Consider the following 23,305-nt stretch of genomic DNA (forward strand, 5'->3'; position numbering starts at 1 on the left):
AAAAAAAGATGGATGAGAACTCATCCAAATCAATTGATAATTAATTTTCAAAGATTACACATATCAGGGGGTATAATCTGTGCAATTATGCATATAGCCTGTGCAGAAACTGTATTAACTGCAAGAAGAAATGTTTAAACACTACTGTTATAAATATCAGGGCATTTATTTGATACATTACTAATCATATAACAAACCCCGGTAGTCAGGTCAGTCATTAAACATGGATTATATATTTACATTTCATAATAACTTTGTAGATCCTTTGCTTCTTACACCCCCACAGTGCAAACTATATGAACAACAAATCAGTTTGTCACCATAGATCATTCACTTCCTGGTCCCTGGCTCTAATATTGCAGCGACCCCGCAAGTTATTTGTTAGTTTCAACCATACTATAACACAACAACAAAAGAGGAAAAGAGAAGAGAAAAATTAGAACATGAAACCTTACAGGAGAACTAGCAATTAAGATAGCTTACTTTTTCGGGGTAAATGTTATTACAGTTGTTCAAACCATCAGCTGCAAGCTTGGATAGGCCTGAATCTTGCTGTCTCATTCTGCACGGATTTTTCACACACAGGTATCGGTATAACGGTCTCGAAGGCTTCTACAAGCAGTTCGACTTTCTTTTTCCGAGCAGGAGCTAACTTGTTTACTGCTTTCCGAAGCGCATAATCTATCATCCATTCCTCCGCGTTCTTCCTTTCGTCCATCATCTGATGCCTGAGATCGACCTTCTCTGCATCTGGGTCCGGTTCTAATGGAAGAAACCGTGGGGACCGAGGATTAAATTCTCTTATATATTCCGATTCCTGGGTTGTTCGCCTTCTTGCTATGATGTATCTATTCTTAGAGAACTCCATGGTAGAATCCATGTATTCGTCTTCTCCGAGGCTCATCGCGCTGAATGCAACACAAATCTCGTCAACTTCGCATTCTTCTTTATCTTGAAATTGCAATGTCTCATTTATGTCAGACTCCGACGAGCCACCACCTTCTTCAGAGGCTTCCTCCTCCTGGTTCCTAAAAGAGAAATTTTGGGTCTCAGGAGCAAAATTTGGTTCCTCAGCAGCATGTTCCGATTTACTTGTGATCTGTTTTTCCTCCTTTTCTTCCGGTTCAGCGTCAATATCTTCTTCAATGTTACTACTCGCCTCAATTCGATTCGAAACTTGGTTGTCCGAGCTACTATTTGTTTCAAAATTAACTTGTTGATATGCTTCATCGCCTTCTGAGATGGCACTAGATATGATTTCATGTTCAGGAAAAGAGCTTACTTGTTCAATTCTCGCTTCCTCCTCATTGATCTTCTCTTCAAACGCCAAGCTTGAGATATTCTCCTCTTCACCAACTTGGCCACAAGGAAAATGGGCAGCTTGGTTCTGAATTTCAACACCTTCGGACTCGAAAGGCTCGTCGATTGTAGATATTTCTTTTCCGCAGTCAGATAGAGCATCACTTGTTTCATGAGAAATCTCCGCACCGCATTCAACCATCCCACACGGATCTAAATTGGACTCTGTCTCGAATAACAATCCAATATTAAGTTCATCATTTTGAAATGAACTTTCTCGTACTCGCGTTGCTCCATCATCACTGCTCTCGTAGCAGTCACTTTTGTTATCATCGGGAAAGAGGTTTGCGTCCTCCATAGAATCCATATCAGAGGGTTTACGATCTGGTAAATTAGATTCACACTCAACATGGTCTTCACTATGTTTCTCCGACTCCTCTATTACATAATCATGGGGTTTTTCTCCCTTGCCTTTGCAGTTCTGATCGCGGCTTACATATTCGAGAAACTTCATCGTCTCATCCATTTCTTCGACAGAAGAATCACTCCATCGGTCTGCATCGTCCGCCAAATCAACAACCGAATTACTATTTACCTCTTCTTCTCTGAAGCTTCTTCGATCAAACTCTTCTTTCTCCATCGTATTCGTCTCCAGTTTAGCATAAATCTCAACAAAGAAATCATCAACTTCCTCTGCATGCACCAAAGGAGTGATCTTTAAACCGGAGCCGGAGGGGCTTTCGCTTAAATTAGCTTGCCCAGTATCCATCTCCTCGAAAGAACCCTTCTTTCTGAATTGGGCAACACCTTTCAATCTAAAGCTCTTCTGGGTTCTCATCAGCTTCCTCCTTGAGGCCAAGAAGCACTTCAGAGGGGGCAAACCCTCATTCCTGTGGCCATTCAAAGAGCAGTAGGTGTAGGGGCAAACCTTGATTGCAGAAGTGCCCTGAGCTTCTGTTGCCCCTGGGCTCAGTTCCAGGGCCTTTGGGAACTTGGAATCCTTGAGAGTTGAAGAGCATGTTGCCCTGTTCACATGCATGCTGGAGCACACAAGGATCCCTATGTTCCTCTTCAGTGCAGGCCTTATTGGCTTCCTCAAACTGGGCTTTTTCTTCAGGCTCTTTGGGGATTGATGGGTGCTTACCTTTGGAAGCTCCTTCCTTGCATCTGAACTTGTTGTGGGCTTCATGTAGTTGGGCAAAAGATCCCTCTTTTTAGCAGCAGCAGCAGGAGGAGGAGAGGGGGTCTTCTTATTGAGCTGGACATATCCAGCACCATCTATGTCTGAGATGGTGATTGATCTCAACTCCTTCATCTTCTTCTTTGTGTCTTGTTGAAGGTGGTGAGGAGGAAGGGGCTTCTCAGGATAGGGGCCCTGCTTCTCCATGGCTCTGGCCTGAGGGGAGAGCCTTTTGGGTGCTTTTCTTTGCACCATGGTGGGATGTGGGAGAGGGGGAAGAAGGAAACCAAGTTGAGGTTAGGGGGAGTTTGGTTTATAGAAGGAAAAAAAGATTTGGGTTTTGGCTTTAACTTTTGGTGTTTTCTTAGGAAGGAAGGGAGGGAGTAAAAGAAAGAAAGAAAGAAAGAGTGAGTCTATAACCTTGTTGTTCTTGTTCTTCTTTGAAAAGGAAACCTCATAGAGAGATTCTTTTCCTTTGAATTTCTAGAGGGTGTTGGTGTTTGTTCATTGTGGGTGGGCGGCTGAGGTCTTTGCTTTTACTCTTTTTTTCTTTTTCTTTTTTTTAATAACTAGGAAGGAAGAAAGAGGGTGATTGGTCTTAGCCAAAATATTTGAATAGTGTATTGTATCTTGTACCAGATAATATACATCAGAATATTGTCAATAAATCAGTTTTATCTCGTATAACAGCTAATTGATTAGCTTTGCTTCTAAGATGAAAAAAACTATGGTACTTGGTTATATTTCATTCGATTGCCATGCGTATCATGAATTGTATTCATTAATAGCATTTTGAATTATATTTGTTCTTCATAAATTATAATGTGTCAGTAAATTTATATTACATTTTAACTGTATAAATGAACTATATAAAGTCTTTATGTTACATGTTATTCTGGAAGATTCCTAACACTACTTTTCTAAAAGATAGAGAAGAATTAACAACTAATTAAGGATTATGATATTGACACCCACCCTAGGATGGTGGTGGATAGAGATAAGCTTAATTCCTGCACTCATCCTCTTAGATGGTGGCTTTGGATGCTCAAATTATTATTATCATTATTATTTTAATTATTTGATGTGACATTTGGAGCTCTCACAAATTGGCTTCTAGTGCCCATTGTCTCTTTCTTTTGGGGTACATTTTTTAAAAGCATTGACAACATAAGCTCAGGATTTTTTTTTAAAAAAAAAAAAGCTTCCAAAATTGGCTGCATTTAGTTACTTAGTAAATGCAGTTTGATTTCAAAAATTTGAAATTCGTCAATCATCGTTCTTACTTATTCGTACATAAATCTTAATAATTTCAATGGTTTTAATTACTATGTGAGCAGTGGTCGCATTAGGTTTGCAGAAAATTTAATGAGGTGGCAATTGATTCGGAGGAGAAAAAAGAAAAACTTGTTCTTGCAATTATAATGAAGTATAATAATGGTTGGTTGGTATAAAATGTGGAAAAACTTCAAAAACCTTCCTTGTAGTTTCTTTTTTTTTCACTTTAATACCCTGTGGTTTAAAATGTATCAAGTTAGTACCTTATGATTTCTCACTTTATCACTTCAGTATCCTTTGCAGGGTACTAAAGTGATAAAGTGCAAAATCACAGGATACTAACTTGATACACTTTAAACAATAGGGTACTAAAGTGATAAAGTGAGAAACCACAGAGTATTAACTTGATACACTTTAAATTATAGGGTACTAAAATAAAAAAGTGTGAAACTACATGGGGGTTTTTGCAATTTTTCCATAAAATATTTTCCTCGTGCTTGTTGCCTCGCGCGGGTCACGGCCTCGGCATTTATTGCGTGCGTGCATACGAGAAATTATTGTATGTACTCAACAAAATAATACATAGTATATATTGCAACTTAGTTAAAAATACTACCACTTAAGTTTAAAATTATAAAATTTAACTATTTATTTTTATATTTTTTTTTTTGAATTTTGTTGCTTTTTGTGATCACTTGCATGTCTAAAAAAATCTTTAGAAATTAATAAGCAATTATAATATATAGTGCATGAGATGTAAATATATTGGTGCGCGCAAAACGTGCATCCGTGTGCGCGCACACTCACTCATGTTGTATGGGACTCACTACTACGATGAAAAGAACCCAATAAAATAAAAACAGAACGATCCCCCCGATTTATAAATATTGGAAACAGGTACGCGAACTATTAGTTTATTTGGACTTTAATCCCCTAATTGACATTCTTTCAATAATAATTTTTTTTTTCCCCTAGTACACATTGAAGAATTAAAAATCCAGCCAAAAATAGTTACATGTTGCTAATAATTTTTGATACCATTACCTGGAATGATATTTCATGACAATTGTTAATTAATATCTGAAAATTGTAGTGTTTTGTAAGACGAAAAATATAACAAGCTGTTCGGCTCGTTTATTATTAATTTTTTTAAAAAAAAAAATTGAATCTCAGATATTAATTATTAAGTTTTGAGCCAGTTATGCTAGATATGATCAGTCTATTTGAAAAATATAGTTAAAAATTAAAATACTAGAAGCATCACATTAAAATATTCTGACCTTTTTTTTTTCTTTATTAACATAAATATTCTTTTTGAACGTGCACGACAAATATTCGTGTTCTCAAAAATTTGCATTGGAGAAATGCTTTCGCTTACTATATATGGTTGGTTCATGCAAATATTATGGTAAACTATTTTCTCAAAAAAAAAAATTTAAAGAAAATATTATTTTCATAGTTTTCATTTTCAGATACGAAAAAACAAAAGACTCTTACACAAAATGTGAAAAAAGAAATAATCCGTAAAACTTTTTTCAGCTAAGAAACTATTTTTTTGAAACTTTTTTACGGAAAAACAAACATGGATAAAAGGCACAATATTGTGTTTGGTGTAAATGATTTTTAATTAGTTTATACAGTATTCGAAAACAGTGAAATGCGCGAGTTTGTTAACGTGTTAACAATACATAAAGGTAATATATACTAAGAAAGCTACATCAAGTAGTTTTGTTCACAAATATCTATTAATTGAGAATGTTTACAATCATGCATACTAATTTATCATTAAAAATATAAAAGGATAGTATTTTTTTAAGAAAAAGAAAAAGAATTGTAGCACTAAATAGTTACGTAGGTATCTCTTCTTAATTGTAATTCTGAGACAACTATCAATAGAAAGTAGTGCTCATTACATGCAATACTTATAGCTTAGTATAATCTTAGTGAAGAATATAATTGTTAAAAGCTCATACAGGAATAGTTTTATATCAGAAATTTTTTTTTTGAGAGAGACAGTACGCTACTAGCTTCGTTTATTTCATTTAGAAATAAACTTAGCTGAAAATGTGAATCAACTAGAATTCGAACTTGTGACCTCGGATACCAATCACCAAGTTTTTTGCCACTTACTTTAGAGACGGTTGGTTATATCAGAAAATTAATGTGAGTGAAAATGATAGACATATATATTTGCTGGGCACCAAACCCCTAACAATATCATTAAATGTCTCCGTAAATGATTGTGGAGAGGTTTATTATTGATTATTGGGAAAACTTCAAAAACCCCCTCTGTGGTTTCGTGCATTCTCACTTAAGTACCATGTAGTTTACAATGTATCAATTTGTCCTCCTGTGGTTTCGTTTTTAATTATCTTTTCAGAAGCTCTTTCGTTAATATTTCGTTAAATTATATACAAAAAACTTCAGATAACCATCTATGTTTGTCGAATATTCACTTTAGTATCATTTAATTTTAACTTTGTCACTGATTTAAGAAAAAAATAATAATAAAATTGATCACAAAAAGAGAAAAACGAAACCACAGGGGAGCAAATTGACACGTTTTAAACCACGGGGTACTAAAGTGAGAACGTGCGAAACCACAGCGGGGTTTTGAAGTTTTCCCTGGATTATTTTTGCTACATCTGGGGTACAAAAAGGCATTTTAATTTCTATATATATCAATGGGGAACAAATAAAGAGTGAATCAGTGGGACAGGGATCCTTGTGCTTTGAAAAATGATATGATAGCAAACAACGGCTAGTCAAAATTGGTCACCAGATATTTGTCAGAAAATTTTTGTTTATAGAACTGCTCAAAAGTTTGAATTCAAAATTGAGGGTAGCAACGGTTCAACCCATAAATCCTCTTAACGAAAAAAAAAAAAAAAAAGAAAGAAGAAAAAAAAGGGTTTGACCAGCAAAATGTAATCCATCTATATAAAAAGAATCTGGTACGAGCACATAGATTTTTTTATTTCTTTTTTCAATTGGGAAAGATTTTGATTCGCCACTAATTATAGATAAAGAAATATAGTTAGATAAATTTATATCCAATTATAAATTAGGGATCAAAATAGAAGTTGGTGATAAATTTTGGAGAACGAAAGTGTGATTACACCAATGACTAAGACCCCAACACCAAAGTGATGATACATGGAAATAATAATATTATTATGGATCAAAGGCTTTCAAAAAAAAAAAAAAAAGTATTTTAAAATATCATTTCAATATAAAAATATCGTATTAACTTTCCATTAGAACCTTTTATCATTTTACATAACACAATAGAATTAATGAGAAATATCTTATTGTTTTTTTTTTAGAGATAGGTAGCACAATATCCGTTTCGTTTATTTTATTTAAAAATAAATTTAGCTAGAAATATGAATCAACTGGGATTCGAATTTGGGTCTCGAATATCAACCACCAAACCCTTTGCCACTTGCTCTAGGAACGATCGGTGAAATATCTTATTGTTAGACAAAAGACTTGTGACAAGTAGTAGTGCCGTAAATCCGCCTAATCGGCGAGCCAAATGCAATGCAAGGGTTGTGAGACCACAGGACTTCGCGTTGTATGCGGTGCGAGACCTTCTAATCCAAATATTCTTGCTCACTCGGCGAACCTATTTATTAATTGTAATATGAAAAAAAAAAAAAAAAAAAGAGAAAGAAAGAAGTTTGCTGTTGACAATTTGGAATAGTCGGCGCCGACCGATGGGTGAAAAAGAAGCGGGAATATTTGGATGAGTGAGGGATATCTCTTTAAATATAATATAAATAAAATAAAAAATAATTATGCAGCAAAAAAAAAAAAAAAAAAAAAAAAAAAAAAACTATGGGAGTGGGACCCACCAAAGTAATGGTCGGCGAAAAGTAGCGGAGGATAAGGGCCTGGTGGGCTCCACCTGGCCGGCCCAAGTGGGCCCATCACCCCAAATCCTTTCCTAATTTCCCACGAGCAAAAGATCAAAAAGTTTATTAAGTCCACGCACACGCACGCACACGCACTCCTCTTCCCCTTTCCACGTCCCTTTCCATCTCTTGCTTTTTTATCCCTAGCTTGGGGGGTCCAAATTTTTAAACAAAGGTAATATTAATAAAGGAAAATTGCACTTTCGGTTCTCAAACTTTGAAGCAAGTGACACTTTGATTTCAAAGCTTAATTTACCGTAGTTTTTGTCTCAAACTTTTTAAAGTATTGTAATTAAGTTCTATAATTTAATTTAGTTGACTGAATACTGATATTTCGCTAATACGACAGTGACACATCATCTCAGTAATTATCAACTCGTCAATTGCGATGCTATCATATTAGCAACGTATTATTATTTAACCAACTGAATTAAATTGTGAAACTTAATTGTAATAATTTCTAAAATTTGAGACAATAGTAGCAGCAAAATAAAGTTTTAGGACTGCAGCGTCATGTACATCAAAGTTTGAGGACCAGAAATGCAATTTAGCCTACACAAAAAGCTGTACTCTCAAGGGCCAACCCAATGGGCTACTTATTAAGGTCTCTTCCATGCCGCCGCCCGGCCTGTGTGATGAACAATTGGGCCACCAAGCTGGGCCTAACGAGCCCTTAAACCGTAAAAAAGAAAAAAATAATAAAAAAAAACCCAAACAATTCAGCTTTATGTCCTTAATTTATCATGCCTAATTTGATACTATAGTGGCTAAAAACACTTCTTTTACACTTTTAGAGTGCCCAAAAAGTTCAAAGCAGCACTTGCAGTTATATTAGATGAACAACTCCTCATGGCAGTTAAATCTAATGGATTTACTATTGAATTTAAAAAGTTCCTCAATATAACATATAGAAATAATTTACAAAGAATTGAGTGGTATATTGTGGCCTCTTCTGGTCTTAATCTATAATTGTAAGGATTTTCTTGCAGCAATAAAAAGAACAATAAATATTGGAGACACCAGAAATATGAGATATGGGAATATTTGATTTACTCCACCTTCATTTTGCTCCTCTTCTGCAGCAGTGTAGTTATCTTTGTTCTCTATGAATGCATCAAAGTATGTTTCATACCCTGTTGTTCGTGGCAGCGGCGAGCTTGTGACTTTCATCATCTCCATTGCCTGATTAAGAGAGTGAAAAGAAAGGGGAACGAAAAGAGAAGAAAAGAAAAAAAACTGTTAATACTGTGAAATGATTACTCAACTCTTTAAGTTTACGATCTATTATTAATTTGTACATAGACTTATTCAGTAAAATCACAGGATTAATATATTATAGATGTGTGTCACGGATGACAAATGATGCATAGTAACTAATAAAATTTCTCGCAAGGAGTGCCTTTTCGTAATGTAAGTTTCAGACACCTGAAAGCTAAACATGAATTGCCTGGCCTTCTTGCTCACTTGAACATTCGGATGAGACTGGAGCTTCTCATACATGACCCTAGCTTCATTTGGCCTGTCAATGTAAGAGTGCGACAAAAAACAGAGGGATAAAAGGGGATCAGCAGTAACTGCCTTGGCCAATAGGAAGGAATATTAAGTAAATGTTGCACAGCGATAGCCATAAACCCAGTTTCGCTTATTGGCAAGAGCCGCCTATGAATTTAAACCAAGTAACTGGATAAATACGATTGGTGACATTTAGTTGTGCAAAACCAATTCAAATTGTTAGTGCTATTCAAATAAGAATAATTAAGTGGGGCAAATGATGACGGAAGCCAAAAAAAGGGTGAATTGATGGCAAAGAGCAATACCTGCTGAGTGAATCTTGACATACAGACCACTGCAAAGCAGCCATTCCGTGAAGCTCGCTCTACATTCCATTTAGTCAATATCAGAATAAAAGAGAAGAGACAAGCAGGACAAGTTGAATACTTGCATAGAAATAAAACAAAATGTTACACGGCACATTTCAGGAATACTAGTTGGATCTCACATCCAAAAAGCTTGTACGTACAAGGAGCAGATACAGTAAGAATTAAGATTAATGATGTATCACCTCCATGAGAGTATATATATTAAGAAAAGAAGATACTAGCATATGAGAAAATGCCCTTATCATACTATAATAATCAGAAGTGGTGCAAAAAATAAAAAAAGATTATTCCAATTATTATATTATGCCTCAAATCAATCAAAACAATGCAATTTCAAGAAAAATGAGTCCTTCGGATATGCAAAACAAGAGTACCTGAAAGACCAAATCCTTCATTACTTTCTCATAAAAAGGTAGTGCTTCTCTGAGCTTTCCAACACCCATCAACTTATCACCTTCCTTCAGAGCCTATGGGATGCAGAAATTTTAAAGCCATTTGTTTTAAACCATATTGTTCAATTATATCTACAAGCAAAAGATGCCTAAATTAAGAAATGCACAGGTACAATATCTTACTTTAGAGGATAAAGAAGCATATAGCACGCAACTGTATAAATTGAATCTTCCATCATCAATTGTATAGCCAAACAATTTGCAGGTTCTAGAAGCAAGATTCAATTCACAAGCTTCAAAAGAAATTTCTTAGGTTATCAGAATTACTGCAAGAGTTATCTCTGAAGGCTTCACAATCTTGAAAATGAGCAAAAGATGAAATGACTTTCTCCTAATTGATAAAGATAGCCAGCCCAACAATATGGGATATCCATCATGGACATACTCATTTGGTTTAAAGCACCATAAAGACAAAAACGCCACAGATGTCACATCCAAACAGTTTTATCTATGAAAGAAGCACTACTTTTACATTGATCATAGCGAAGATATGCTAAACCTATAATTACAACAATTAAATAAACTCTAATTAAAATTATTAACTTGGATTTTGTCAAATGTGACCTTGAATTAGTGGAAGTTCAATATCTGACAGTACTAAGCCGCAAATCCTAATGATCTACAAAACTATCTGAAAACATATTTTCTTATTCAAACTATCTAAAATGTTACTCCATCAGCAACAAGCTTTTCATTATAGTATATTAACACCAATCTTTTCTCCAGAATTGGTGCCAAATCACATCAAGCAGCGAAAAGCTAGTGTACAATCACTGTTCATATTTAGAATTGTGTGAGAACAAAAGATCTGATTTAAGGTTACATATGCCAAAAATTTGGCAAACCATAAGTCGTGTATGGATACATCAAGTAACTACAAATTAGAAAGCATTGTATGTTATTCACATATACCTTTTCACACGCAGCTTTTATTTTTGGATCTATTGTCAAGCCCATCTTACTTTTATAAGCAGCAATAAATTCTTCTGTACGCTTTTCCTTTTTTGCTCTATCCTCAGCTGCTTCAAGCACTTGCCCAGGCTGAATATTTCTTCCACCACCATACTAACAACGAAAGGAAAAAGAAAAAAATATTAGAACTTTTTAAATAAATGATGCGAAACTAAACTACAACATGGTATGTTGAAGGACCAGAATGGCTGTATCATAATGGTCATCATCATCCAGGCATAGTCCCAACAATACAAGCTTTACAATGTAGCAGAATCAAAGTTGTGAAAAGCCTCCAAAAGGATAAATGCCAAGAGAAAAGTTATATAGATTACTATTAATGTTGAGTAAGTACAAAAACAATATGTTACAAGTTACAACAGATAGGCAAGAATAGATGCAATCAAAACCATTTGTTCTCCCAAAACTTTCCAGCCAACTAGCTATACAAAAAGTAAGGTGAGCTTGCAACAGTCCAACAAAGAAGCTTTGGTAACCCAAGTATCAGGGCTGTGCCTTTGAGAATTTCCATCCGTGCTAGGGAATCATAATTTATCCAAATTTGAGGATAAGAACTCCTAAAGGCCTATGACAAAGTTTTGCAAAAGGTTCTGTTAAAAGAGCATGGCCATTGAGAATGCCATTTACTGAGGCAGTTTTCTGGGTTTTCACTAGTTTGTATGCAAATTGCTTGGCTAGCTTAAATGGAAATTTTCATGTCAGAGACAGTAAACATCTTATAATTTTGGCAATTTACGCAAGCATCTAATAATTTGAAGAGATAAGTGTTTTGTAAAAAGATCACACTGATTATTTGTGCACAACATAAGAAGTACACGGGATGAAACATACTAGAGTTCTGGTGGGATAGTATATATTAAATCATGCTCTATATCTCGCTCTTTAACTTTACCTATCTTGGAATACAATATCCTAATATAAATCAAAATTGCAAATCGAGATTAACTTACTATAGAAATGACAACCTTACATGCCGGGGAGAGAGAATTGATATAAAGGACTAGATTATTGCTGTCCTGTTTCGTGTACAATACTAACGAAAAGAACTTAGTAAAATGGAAACAATCCGACCAATTATTATTTAAAGAAAGAATCAGAAAGAAGGAAGATCACTAGGAAATAAAAAGTTAAAGAATAGATTCAACAAAGAATATGTTTTGCATCATACCGTCTTCGAGATGTTGCCAGGCCTTGGAAAAACACCCCAGGTAGAAACTTTGGGCTTGTACAATCCTGTGTTGTCATCTTTTTCTGAGTCTGTCACTTTTGATGGTGCAGTGTTTTCAAACTTAGTCGAATCCCCAACAATAATCTCTACTTCACGCACATCTCCATCCGTAAAAGGATCTACGATGGGAGCCAAGCCAGGCGGCGCACCTCTATATCTTTTCTTCTCAGAAAATTCAAGCCCCAAAAAGTCAATTTTGGAAATCTTTGACTCTTCCTTCTTACTAACCTTCTTATCGACACGACCATCCGCTGATATACTTGAAGTCTGCAGTTCTTGACCTATAATATACAATTATTTCCATAACAGTTGCTGATGATGACTTAATCAATGAACAAGAACAGACATTTTAGGGGGGGAAAAACAGACGTAACTTTCTACTTAGTAACTAAAGCAGTCTTATTCTTTCCGACGATAAAGAAAATGACACGAAAACCATCATTCAGTAGCACTGCTTTTGAATACACAAAATAATTCTTCTCTTCTTTTGGCAATGTAGTGGCTTTGCGGAGTGCAAAAAGATCTAAGTACCGCATTGCATTTTAGAAGGTTAAAGTGTGGGCCTGCGTTTTGCATCATTTAAGGTTCACTACTTTAGTAATGATGCCCTTCATATTCACAACTCACAAGCGCCACTATTTTCTTACAAATTTATGCTTATTAAGAAAAGGAAGTTAAAACCATGATATAGCAAACATAATTGGAAGCTCAGAAGATCTCCCAGATATCTCAATTAATCAGTAAAATTGATCTCCAAAGTAAAGATTTTTGAACTCCCATACATCTCAATTAATCAGTCAATTGATCTCCGAAGTATAGAAACATGAAAAACTCAAAAATGCACGTGTACGTGAATTCAATTCAAAGAGAAACAACCCACAATGCTCATCTTCTTTTCTTTTCTTTTTGTTTTTCTTCACTAAGCTTTGTAGATCCCAAACTGCCATTCCAAATGTATACCACATAAATTGGAAACTACCGATAAATATAAAAAATTTAAGTACGATATCTACAAATCAAACCAAAAACAAAACTACCATGAAACACCAAATTCCCAATCTCATCAAGAGCTCAATCAGTAAGATAATCTCACAGTGATCAAAATGTACCCGAATTTGTAGTTAATTTCTCAACAGAAGCATCTCCACCCCCATTGGTGGCCCCTTTGCTAGTCTTGTACTCCCTCGCCCTCTCCATGGCGAGCTTCGCCGTATCCGGGGCCTCCGCCTCCTTCCCACCACCACCATCGCCTCCATTGCTCCGATTCAGAGCTAGGGTTTGCTCCTGGGTTTGTGCAGCGCTTGAAATCTTCGCCTTCTTATAAGCCGCGGCTTTGGCGAACGCGAGCTTCAGCGGGTCAGGAGGGGCTTCCTCGGGCGGGCCTCCTCCTCCGCCGCCCCCCTCCGGCGCCGCCGCGGCGGCGGCGGCGGCGGGGGAGGAGGGTTTGAAGGGTTTGGAGCTTCGCGAAGGGGCGATTAGGGTTTTGGAGGAGTAGTTGGAGTGGTGTGGAGCGAAGCCCCATGCGGGGTGTGGCAGGACAAAAGAGGCCATCCGATTTTGCAACGCACGGGGACGTAGAGAGAGATAATAATAAGTAAACATGCATTCCACACCCTCAAGTGTATTCGTTATTGAAATTAGCCCTTTTTGAATATTCTTTTTTTAACTCTTTGATTGTCACTTTTTATAATTTTTAAATTTATTTTAATTGCTCAAATTTAAAATTTTTTTTAAATCTATCTATTAGTTGTTCTATTTGAGCTTCCTAAATAAATAACTAAAATTACAATGGAATAGTTGACAAATTTGAAAATAATTTTATTTTATTTGATTATAATTGCCAAATTATAAATAATTAAAAAATTAAAAGTGAGTCAAATGGGGACAATAATTTTGTGGGAAGCAATCCTCAACTTGGAAGAGCCGTGGGGCAATTATTGAGTGGACCAGATGCACGCCCGAGTTGCAACTTTTTTTTTTTTTTTTTTTGAGGATTTAGATTGTAAGCTTTAGGTTTTAGATTTTATTATTAGGTATTTAGAGTTTAGGGTTTGTTTAATCTATAAATTTTAAGCTAAAACTCTAAAACTCTAAATGCTAAATCCTAAACTAGAATCCTAAATCATAAAACCATAATACCTAAACCTTAAATATTAGATGGGCGCCACGTGATTGCTGTGTCACACGGCTCCTACTAGAGGAGGAAGTCTGATGTATTATACTTTCAGCATATCATTATAACAGGCCAATCACATCACTTTTTTTGAAAAACAAAATGATAAATTTTTTTTTTATAATCATAATGGAAAAGATAAATCAATCTAAAAGGAATCATTTGATTGATTAGAAATACTATGTCACCAATATAACAGATACATTCTATAATTTTTTTTTTTTGTTTGAGAGTGGCCCCAAAGTAACTAATTTGGAGCCACCCCCCATAAATTTGTCGTCCACTGAGGAAGTCATTTAGAATGGTCTTAGCGAGCGGTTTCTGTGCACTTTTTTAAAAATTTGAAACAGTCTCAGCTTTTCAATTTTAAGAATGGAGCAAATCTATTTAATTGGATTGAAATTTTATAAAAACTATTATTTACTTCATCAAACACTAACTTTAATTATGCCATAGCAAATGAAATAAGACTTTGTAATAACTAATAAAATCATGAAAGTACACATTTCTGAATATAGCTTCTTATAATAATCCATATAAAATTATGAGAACCAAATGCGCAATATTGTTCCACTTTCACCAACAATATTCAAGTTGTTGGTTATTTTCTTATGAAAAAAAGGGTGCTAAATTAAACTCATTTTAAGAGGTTAATTGCTTTGATTTTGTTTCGGTACTGATAATAGTGAGAGTAAAAAAATAAATAGAACAGATACATTGAATCTGCGAAATTTTGCACCACATTAATGCCAATGATTCTCTTTTTAAAGTGCTCTCTCTCTCTCTCTCTCTCATTTTGCACCGCATAGAGTTGATATATATTCTCTTTGTGGTGTTAATGGGGTATCCCCTAGTCATACGAACTAATGGAACTAATAATAGTAAAATGTTTCCTCGATGGATACGATGACATAATGATAAATAAAAGTAAACAATTATTATTATTATTATTATTTGTAACAATAATGGTAATAATAATGACGATGATAATATTGGCGAATGAAATTATTATAGAAATAATAGTTGTCATCAATAGTTAAAATGAATTCAATCTCATCAAATTCAAACTCTTAATTTTTAATTTTAAATCCAAACTAAATTTATGCACTCTCAAAAGTAAAGAGGTTGTAGCCAAATTGGCCTGCATAAGTACTAAGATTTGTGTGCCAAAATCTCATGTCGATATCACTCTGTTTGGCATTAAATTTGAAATAAAACTTAATAAAATTTAGATAAGAAAATATTCAATTAAATTCCTCATATGTCCAATTAAACTATACATTTCATGTAGGGGTGGCAATCCAGCTCGCTGTTCGCAAGCTAATTCGTGTTCGGCTCGAAATGAGCTCGAGATCGAATCGATTTGCTCGTTTACTAAATGAGCCGAACACGAGCTGGATTTTTCAGCTCGTTTAATAAATGAGCCGAACACGAGCTGGAGCCAGCTCACTCGTGTTCAGTTCGATAACAGCTCGAATACATATATTTTATATTTATATAATTTATATAATTTATATTTTTATATATAAATAAATAATTATATATAATATATTTTTTATTATTTAAATTTTAGCAAAATAAAAATATAAATACGAGCTTAATTATAAAAAGAATTATTTATATGTAAAGTTTCAACTATTAGATAAAAATCTAATGGATAAGATTTTATAAATTTATTTTTTACATATATTTAATTTAATTTTTTTTAATTTATTGTTCGTTGGCTAGCTTTAATTAATGAGCCAGCTCGTGTTCGAACGTGAGCCGACCCCAGCTCACTCGTGTTCGACGCGTTTACACCCCTAATTTCACGTGAAATGTACACGTAGCAATAATTTCTCATTTAGAATTATATATTTGTATTATAAATGATCACGTCTCCAAACAAGAACTTAGGCCCACGCTAACTATTACACGATAAATTAGCACAATATAGCTCCTTATGTATCACATCAAATAAGTAAATATTGATTCTGCCTTCATACATATCGGTCAAATTAAGACTTCGTTTGGGATTGCGGGAAAATTACGTTTCATGCAGTGAAAAGCGATGATAGAAAAATATCTTGTTTCCGTACGTAATATTGCGTTCCGTATATTACGGTTAGTCGGTTACGATATATTTTTTACGGTCCCATCGGAGAACGCAGAAGCACATAGGAATATATTTTTTCTCAACTCCATTCTATCTAATAGCGTTAGATCAACCTCAATACCAAACTAAGCCTAAGTTTGGATCTAAGAAGCGGATTGAGTTTCTATATCTTTATGAGTTCGAGTTTTGGGTTCCACCGCCGCGATATTTGAATACCGAACAGGATTTGGATTCGGATGGTAATCCTAATAACCTATACAAGATCTAGTTTTGGATCCGACGAATTCGGATCCGAATTCGAATTGAATCCGAATCCGATAGTGTCACGGGATCAGCCACGTCGCGCTTGCAAAGAAAGCTAAAGCAACCGCGTGCATTTCGTCTCCTTTATTTTTTGTTGGGTTCACGTTCTCCCTCGCTTCACGTCTCGGACGTGAAGCGTTGAATTTCCACCGCTTCTTTTCCGAGGACTTTTGCTTTGGTGCGTCCACGTGTACCCCGAGTGTCCATCGTTCATTGATTACTAAATTGGATTGGTGAAATTTTCTAACAAGCCCCCTTACTTATCGACTATTTGATAGTTGTGAAATGAAAATTTATGTCTATGTCCAGAAAAAATGCAAATATAATTTGTGATAATTCAAAATAAGTGTTTTCATCACTACATTATCTTGTGGACTGTTTTTAAAGAATAAGTATTTTTAAAAAAAGAGACATCGATGCTGATATCAATATGAAAAACTATAATTAAGTTTTTAATTAACTGCACTAAATTACACTTTTGGTCCTCAAAATTACGAGCCTCGTGACAGTTTGATTCTTAAATTTTAATTCGTTTTAGTTTTTTGAATCAAAATTTATAAATTATTGCAATAAGTATTATAATAATTTACGTGATTAAGTATTAATATGTTGCTAACGTAGAAATGATATAGCAGCATTATGATTCATAATAATGATAGGATAATAATTAAGTAATCGCATTACTTCGACATCAGTAAAATATTAATATTTAGTCAATTAAATTGTATTGTCAGTCTTAATTGCAATAATTTATAAAAATTGAGCTAAAAATTATAGTAGATTAAAATTTACAGACCAAGATGTCATATGTCTTATAGTTTAAGGATCAAACATGTAATTTAGCCTAATATTAACTGCGACCAAATTGGAATTAGGGGACACAGGGTGGTACAGTTGGTGTACTTACTCCCATTAATCCTATTGATAAAGACGCGTGAGATCGTTTTCTTTATAGTAAAAGTCTAAAATAAATTCAATTTTTTTAAAAAAATAAAAATTAATTTTTAAAATAAATATAAAAATTAAGGCGAAATTATAGCAAATCTTTATATCAATACCCGCTCTTTCACTTCTTCTCCTGTTATTTAAAAACGTACACTTTACTTTTTTAAAAGATATAAAATATTCACTTTGATTTTTACTGTCAGTGTTCGTTTATAGTTTATTTTTTATATCTAAAATATTTCTGAAATCTTCCTTCTTTCTCATTTTCGACCGCACCGCCTCATCCGTCTAACTTTCTGTCCATACCCACAGATACGCCCTCGCTTGCCTCCGCCGCCTTGCTCTCGTCCTAGCCCACCTCTTCGTCCATATCTATTCAGAAAAAGATGATAGGTAATTTGTTCAATTTATCACAGTATATTTCTATAAATATTTTTTTATTTTTTTAAAGTAAAATGTAAATTTTTGAAAAAAAAAATTAATAATACAGTCATCAAGCTTTTTTCCCGGGCTTTTTTTGCAAATAGCCCCCTGAGCAATTTTTATTTTAAAAATAGTCATATCAAAATTAAAATTACAAAAATGGCCCTATTCCTGCCACGCAGGCGCCACGTCAGCGCCACGCGGACACGGTGAATAGTTCACCGTGTTTAGTACGTATTTTTTTCTATATTAAAAAGTGGAATAAAGAATTAGGATGTCAATAGGTATGGATATCCGAAATATTATCCGAATACAAACCCGAATAAATTATATATAAATATGTAATTTATTTTTGTTTATTTATACAATATATAAAATATTTAATAATTTTTAGTCCTTAAATCTTTATCGAGCGGTATAGATTTTTAAAACCCGCTGGATTGGATGAAGATATAAGGAATAAAAGTTATTAAATATTTTATATATTATATAAATAAATAAAAATAAATTATGTATATATATAATTTATTCGGGTTTGGATTCGGATAATATTTCGGATATACATACTTATTGACATCTCTATTCCTTATTCCTCTTTTCAATATATAAAAAATACATACTAAATACGGTGAATCATTCACCGTGTTTGAACACGGTGAATAGTTTACTGTATTCAACTTAACACACGAGTCCGATCCTGCCCGCGTGGCGTTGACGTGGCGTCTACGTGACGGACTCAGAACCATTTTTGTAAATTAAATTTTGACAGGACTATTTTTAAAATAAAAATTTCTCAGGATCTAAATGCAAAAAAACCCCTTTTTTCCGTGTTTTTGCCCGGATCTCACGCAACGGTCGTGGGCCCCAGCCCGGCACGTCTGTTGTTTGGCGCCCATTTGCAAGTACCCGTTGCAAGGTGAGTCTCTGGCGCGGGCCCCACCGTTCTCGTTTCCCATCCCCAACCTCGTTTCACGCGCTTTCGTATCGCATGATAGCGTTTCCCCATGGTCCGCAGGTTCGTTTGCCCGCACGGAGTGAGTTCGTTATGAGGCGGTGGAGGCACCGACTCCACCCAATCCTCTATAACTCGGACGGTTTAATTTTGTTTTTGCCCTCCACATAATAATGCGGGAGCAGCAAAATGCTATTCATATAATCTTATTTGACACTTTAATCAAGAGTTTAAATGCCGTGATATACGGAATCGTGTCAAAAATTTATCGACATAGTACGGCATGATGCGTGCCGAGTCGTGCCGATGCGTGCCGATCAAAAATATTTTTATGTACCTGACACATAATAGTAATGAATATTTATTTTCTTTCGCAACAAAATATTCTAACTATTTATTATATCTTTTTATCACATTTTTTGAACTTTATCGAGAAAACTATTTACTTATTTAAAGAATAGAGGGTTTTGAGCTGTGTCATCGGTACGGGGTCTGTATTGTGCCGATATTTTGTTGGCACGGTACGACACGGTAGATACAGCCCGTGCCGATGGGCACTTAAAACCATGACTTTAATATACTATGGTTTAGTTTAGTATTGAGACCTATCAAACGCTATTAAATAAAATGAAGTTAAGAAAAAATCATATAGGGTTATAGGAATATGCTTCTTCGTTCTCCGGTGGGACCGCGCAGAAAATATATCCTAACCAACTCATTGTGATATGTGGAACACAATATTACGTACGGAAACAAACAAGATATTTTTCCAACGTACTTTTTTACCGCACATAACGCAATCTCCCCACAATCCCAAACGAAACCTACATATAATTAAAAAAATTTATCAGACCATATATAAAATGATCAATAAAAGAAATTTCATTCATCGAATCAAATAGTTACATATAATTTATTATTATTATTATTATTTCAAATAAAATTTAATTAGATTTTTATTAAATTTAGCGGTTAAATTGGATAAAAATAGATGCGGATGAAATTAGTTAAATCAATATAATAGAATCAATTAAATATCGAGATGCAGTATAATAAGTAGAATATTCTAATTTAGTTTAATATATAATAATTATACAGTTTAGTTTGTTAATTTTTTAAAAAATTGTAAATATATTTAAATATAGAAATATAATTGACGTAATTTAATATCTGATCTGAGAGTAAATGATACATGGCTAGGAGCGTAGTAGATGATTTTTTTTCGTTTTACTAAAAATGGAATCAAACTCTAAAAATTGAAAGGCGCGGGGTAACCTTACCGCGAAGTACCCTCACCTCCTCCGAACCCTCCTCTCTCTCTCTCTCTCTCTCTCTCTCTCTCTAACTCCCTATAAATTCTCGCCTATTTTCAGCAAATTTCCTTAAAATAATAATGGAAAGGAAAACGAAGAATTTGTAGCTATTTTTAGCCGATATTCGTTTCCCCATCGCAGCAGCAACTGCAACACCAACGAAGGAGCGCGAGAGAGGGAGAGAGAGAGAAAACCCTACCTCCCCCTCACCTCTCTCTGTTTCTCTCTTCTCCTCCGATCCCATGGGCAAGATCCGATCCCTCTTCCGTCGCCGCGCCAGCTCCAAGCCCTCTTCGCCGACGACGGCGTCGGCGTCGGCGGCGGCGGCGACGGCGAGTCCGACGTCGCCGAGATCGCCCACGGCGACGGCGACGGCGACGGCGGCGGCGGCGGCGGCGGAGGAGGAGCTGGAGCGGGTGTTCAGGAAGTTCGACTCGAACGGCGATGGGCGCATCTCGCGGTCGGAGCTCGCGGCGATCTTCGAGAGCCTGGGGCACCCGGCGACGGAGGAGGAACTGGAGCGGATGATGTCGGAGGCGGACGCGGACGGGGACGGGTTCATCAGCCTCGCCGAGTTCGCGGAGCTCAACGCGAGCGCCGCGGGAGACGCCGCCGCCGTGGAGGAGGACCTGCGCCACGCCTTCTCCGTCTTCGACCTCGACCGCAACGGCTCCATCTCCGCCGACGAGCTCGCCCGCGTCCTCCGCGGGCTCGGCGAGGCCGCGTCCGTCGCGCAGTGCCGCCGCATGATCGACGGGGTCGACCGCGACGGCGACGGCCTCGTCTCCTTCGAGGAGTTCAAGGTCATGATGGCCAACGGCTCCTCCTCCGCCGCCGCCGCCATCGCCGGCCTCGCCAAGATCGGGTGATCCCCCTCTCCCGCAAACCCTAACCCTACCTGAATCATACACACACATGATCTCGATCGCTACTCTGCGTTTCTTCTTCTCTTTTATTCACCTTTTTTTTTGTTCCTTCTTCTTCGTCGTGAAATTGTTGATTTCGCATCTGGAGAATCGGACTTCGATTAATGGGATTTGAGTAAATTGTAGATAATTGGGGTTTTTTTTTTTTAAAAAAAAGATCGAACAATTTGCTAACTATAGTTCTTAATTCCAAGCAATATGATGCTGCTGTGTACTGTGATTCTTAAATTTTCTCTCTCTGTTTTTCCTTTTGTTTTATTCACATTTGTTTCAATTTCGTGAGAGTGATGGGATCTTGTCCTCTTTTTCGTTTGCGTTAATTCTTGGACACGAGAGGAGGAATCTCGGTCCTCGGATGCTTCCTGCTTGGTGCAGGTAGCGGGAATGCAACATTCCGCGCGACCTGGGCACTTTCTCCAAAAGTGCTTTTGGGAATAGAGTCGATTAAAAAAAAAAACATTAAAATATAGGGAGATAGATCCCCTCAACTATAGAATTATTGTACTCTAATGTTTTGTTTTTTTTGTTTATTTGAATTATTTCAATTGGCTAAGTTAAAATTTTGTTGAGTTCGAGAATTTTGTTTGCTATTTATTACTAGTTATTAATTATTCTAAATTTAATAGCTGTAAAAAATGATTAAATCAATTGAAACTCTATTTTTACCCAATAGATTTGATGAAATTATCAGCAAATTTGATATTTTTTAAATAAAAAATATGAAGCAACTATAGTGCGGATTGAAATCTCGAATACAAGTTATCAAACTCTTTACCAACTGCTCTAGAAACTGTCGATAAGATGGAGAGTTATTAATAATAAACAAAATAGAGTTAAGAGAGTTATTTCCGAATAACCCGTAGTTAAAAGAGTTTTTCGCACATTTTTACCTAAATTTTTATGTACTCAATTATCTTTTTCTATAACAACTCGTAGCATTAACCATTTTAGCGAAGTATCGTATGAGATTAGTGTGGGAGATTCTAAATTCTTAAAAACAAGTTTAGAAGGTGGGGTTTGTTTAGGGAGGTGCAATCAAAACAACTTTTAGTATTGACAAAATTATATTGTATCTAATCATGATTTAAACTTTCTTATTTTGGTAACAGTAAATTTTGCACTGTATATATTAATTCTCTTTCGCTTTTTTTTTTGTGTGGGGACTCTCCTTTTCTTGTGGTGTTAGTAATGTTATGTTCTTCCATTAGTTGTATTATTTATATTGTCGGGATTTTTTTCAAAATGTTAATTCGATTTGTACCAAATTAATTAATCAAAGAAAGGAAAGTTAGATGAACATTCCAACCATAAAAGCAGTATCATTTGTTAATTTACTTAGCTTGGTCACAAAGCACCATTAATTCCAGCTTAACCTGGCTGGTTTCAAGTGCTTATTTAAACTCTTTTTTTTTTTTTTTTTTAAGTTGTTGTTGATTAGATCTCTTATAATCAATATAATTTAATGAAGGCTAAGCTAAATTATAGAAAAATTCTTTGTAAATATTTCTTTTTTTCATCCTGACTTTCAAAGATAAACTTATATTTTATTCTTTAAAATTTTAGAAAAGAATACAACATTAATGGTGAGGCAAGCAAAATGGTAAAATTATATTTACTTTTTCTATAAAAAAATAAAATTTTAATATGTTTTTATTTTTTTGAAGATATTTTCGATGTAAATCATAAATTAAAAAATTATAAAGAAAAAAAATAAAAAAATAAAAAATTTCTATAATCTAGCTTTTAATGAAATGATATTTCAAAGAGACCAATCATGGGTTAAATAGATTCGAATCGATGTGAAACCTATAATCATTTTATACAGCATTATATACTATTCAAGGTGGAATATTCGCTGGCACTTATCAGAAATTATGTGTTAAAAGCTGACAAACTGTCATCCAACATGGATAACAGACTTGACTAATGTCCTCCAACATGGTTGTGACTGAACTTGAACACAAAATACCAA

At 35.2% G+C, this 23,305-nt stretch overlaps 3 protein-coding genes across 5 annotated transcripts; 1 reads left to right on the plus strand and 2 right to left on the minus strand.

Annotated features, from left to right (window-relative positions):
- LOC109709429 lies at positions 132 to 3,025 on the minus strand. The gene is made up of 2 exons (XM_020231671.1): positions 484 to 3,025; positions 132 to 396 (listed from the first exon to the last, which is right to left on the minus strand). Exon 1 carries the CDS (start codon positions 2,732 to 2,734, stop codon positions 521 to 523), a length of 2,214 nt encoding a protein of 737 aa, XP_020087260.1. The 5' UTR covers positions 2,735 to 3,025; the 3' UTR covers positions 132 to 396; positions 484 to 520.
- Positions 8,522 to 13,778, minus strand: LOC109708854. Of its 3 annotated transcripts, none has more exons than XM_020230729.1 (8): positions 13,313 to 13,777; positions 13,084 to 13,143; positions 12,144 to 12,484; positions 10,916 to 11,068; positions 9,926 to 10,018; positions 9,489 to 9,547; positions 9,097 to 9,190; positions 8,522 to 8,853 (listed from the first exon to the last, which is right to left on the minus strand). In XM_020230729.1, the coding sequence occupies exons 1-8, from the start codon at positions 13,752 to 13,754 to the stop codon at positions 8,635 to 8,637; spliced, it is 1,461 nt and encodes a 486-aa protein (XP_020086318.1). In that variant the 5' UTR covers positions 13,755 to 13,777; the 3' UTR covers positions 8,522 to 8,634. The 3 variants fall into 3 exon arrangements, with proteins under 3 accessions (XP_020086318.1, XP_020086319.1, XP_020086320.1); XM_020230731.1 differs by having other exon boundaries at positions 8,713 to 8,853; positions 9,097 to 9,330; positions 13,313 to 13,778; XM_020230730.1 differs by lacking the exon at positions 13,084 to 13,143.
- LOC109708855 (probable calcium-binding protein CML10) lies at positions 20,464 to 21,591 on the plus strand. The gene has a single exon (XM_020230732.1). It carries the CDS (start codon positions 20,650 to 20,652, stop codon positions 21,274 to 21,276), a length of 627 nt encoding a protein of 208 aa, XP_020086321.1. The 5' UTR covers positions 20,464 to 20,649; the 3' UTR covers positions 21,277 to 21,591.

The sequence above is a fragment of the Ananas comosus genome, linkage group 4, assembly GCF_001540865.1.
Source record: "Ananas comosus cultivar F153 linkage group 4, ASM154086v1, whole genome shotgun sequence".
Lineage (NCBI taxonomy): Eukaryota > Viridiplantae > Streptophyta > Magnoliopsida > Poales > Bromeliaceae > Ananas > Ananas comosus.

Excerpts from the sequence above, each read along its gene's own strand:
- LOC109709429 (XM_020231671.1), bottom strand. The coding sequence starts at position 2,734 with ATGGTGCAAAGAAAAGCACCCAAAAGGCTCTCCCCTCAGGCCAGAGCC.
- LOC109708854 (XM_020230729.1), bottom strand. The coding sequence starts at position 13,754 with ATGGCCTCTTTTGTCCTGCCACACCCCGCATGGGGCTTCGCTCCACAC. Across the intron at positions 10,019-10,915 it reads TAAAAGCTGCGTGTGAAAAG|GCTCTGAAGGAAGGTGATAA; the intron begins GTATATGTGAAT and ends TGCATCCCATAG. Across the intron at positions 8,854-9,096 it reads AATTCATGTTTAGCTTTCAG|GCAATGGAGATGATGAAAGT; the intron begins GTGTCTGAAACT and ends TCTCTTAATCAG.
- LOC109708855 (XM_020230732.1), top strand. The coding sequence starts at position 20,650 with ATGGGCAAGATCCGATCCCTCTTCCGTCGCCGCGCCAGCTCCAAGCCC.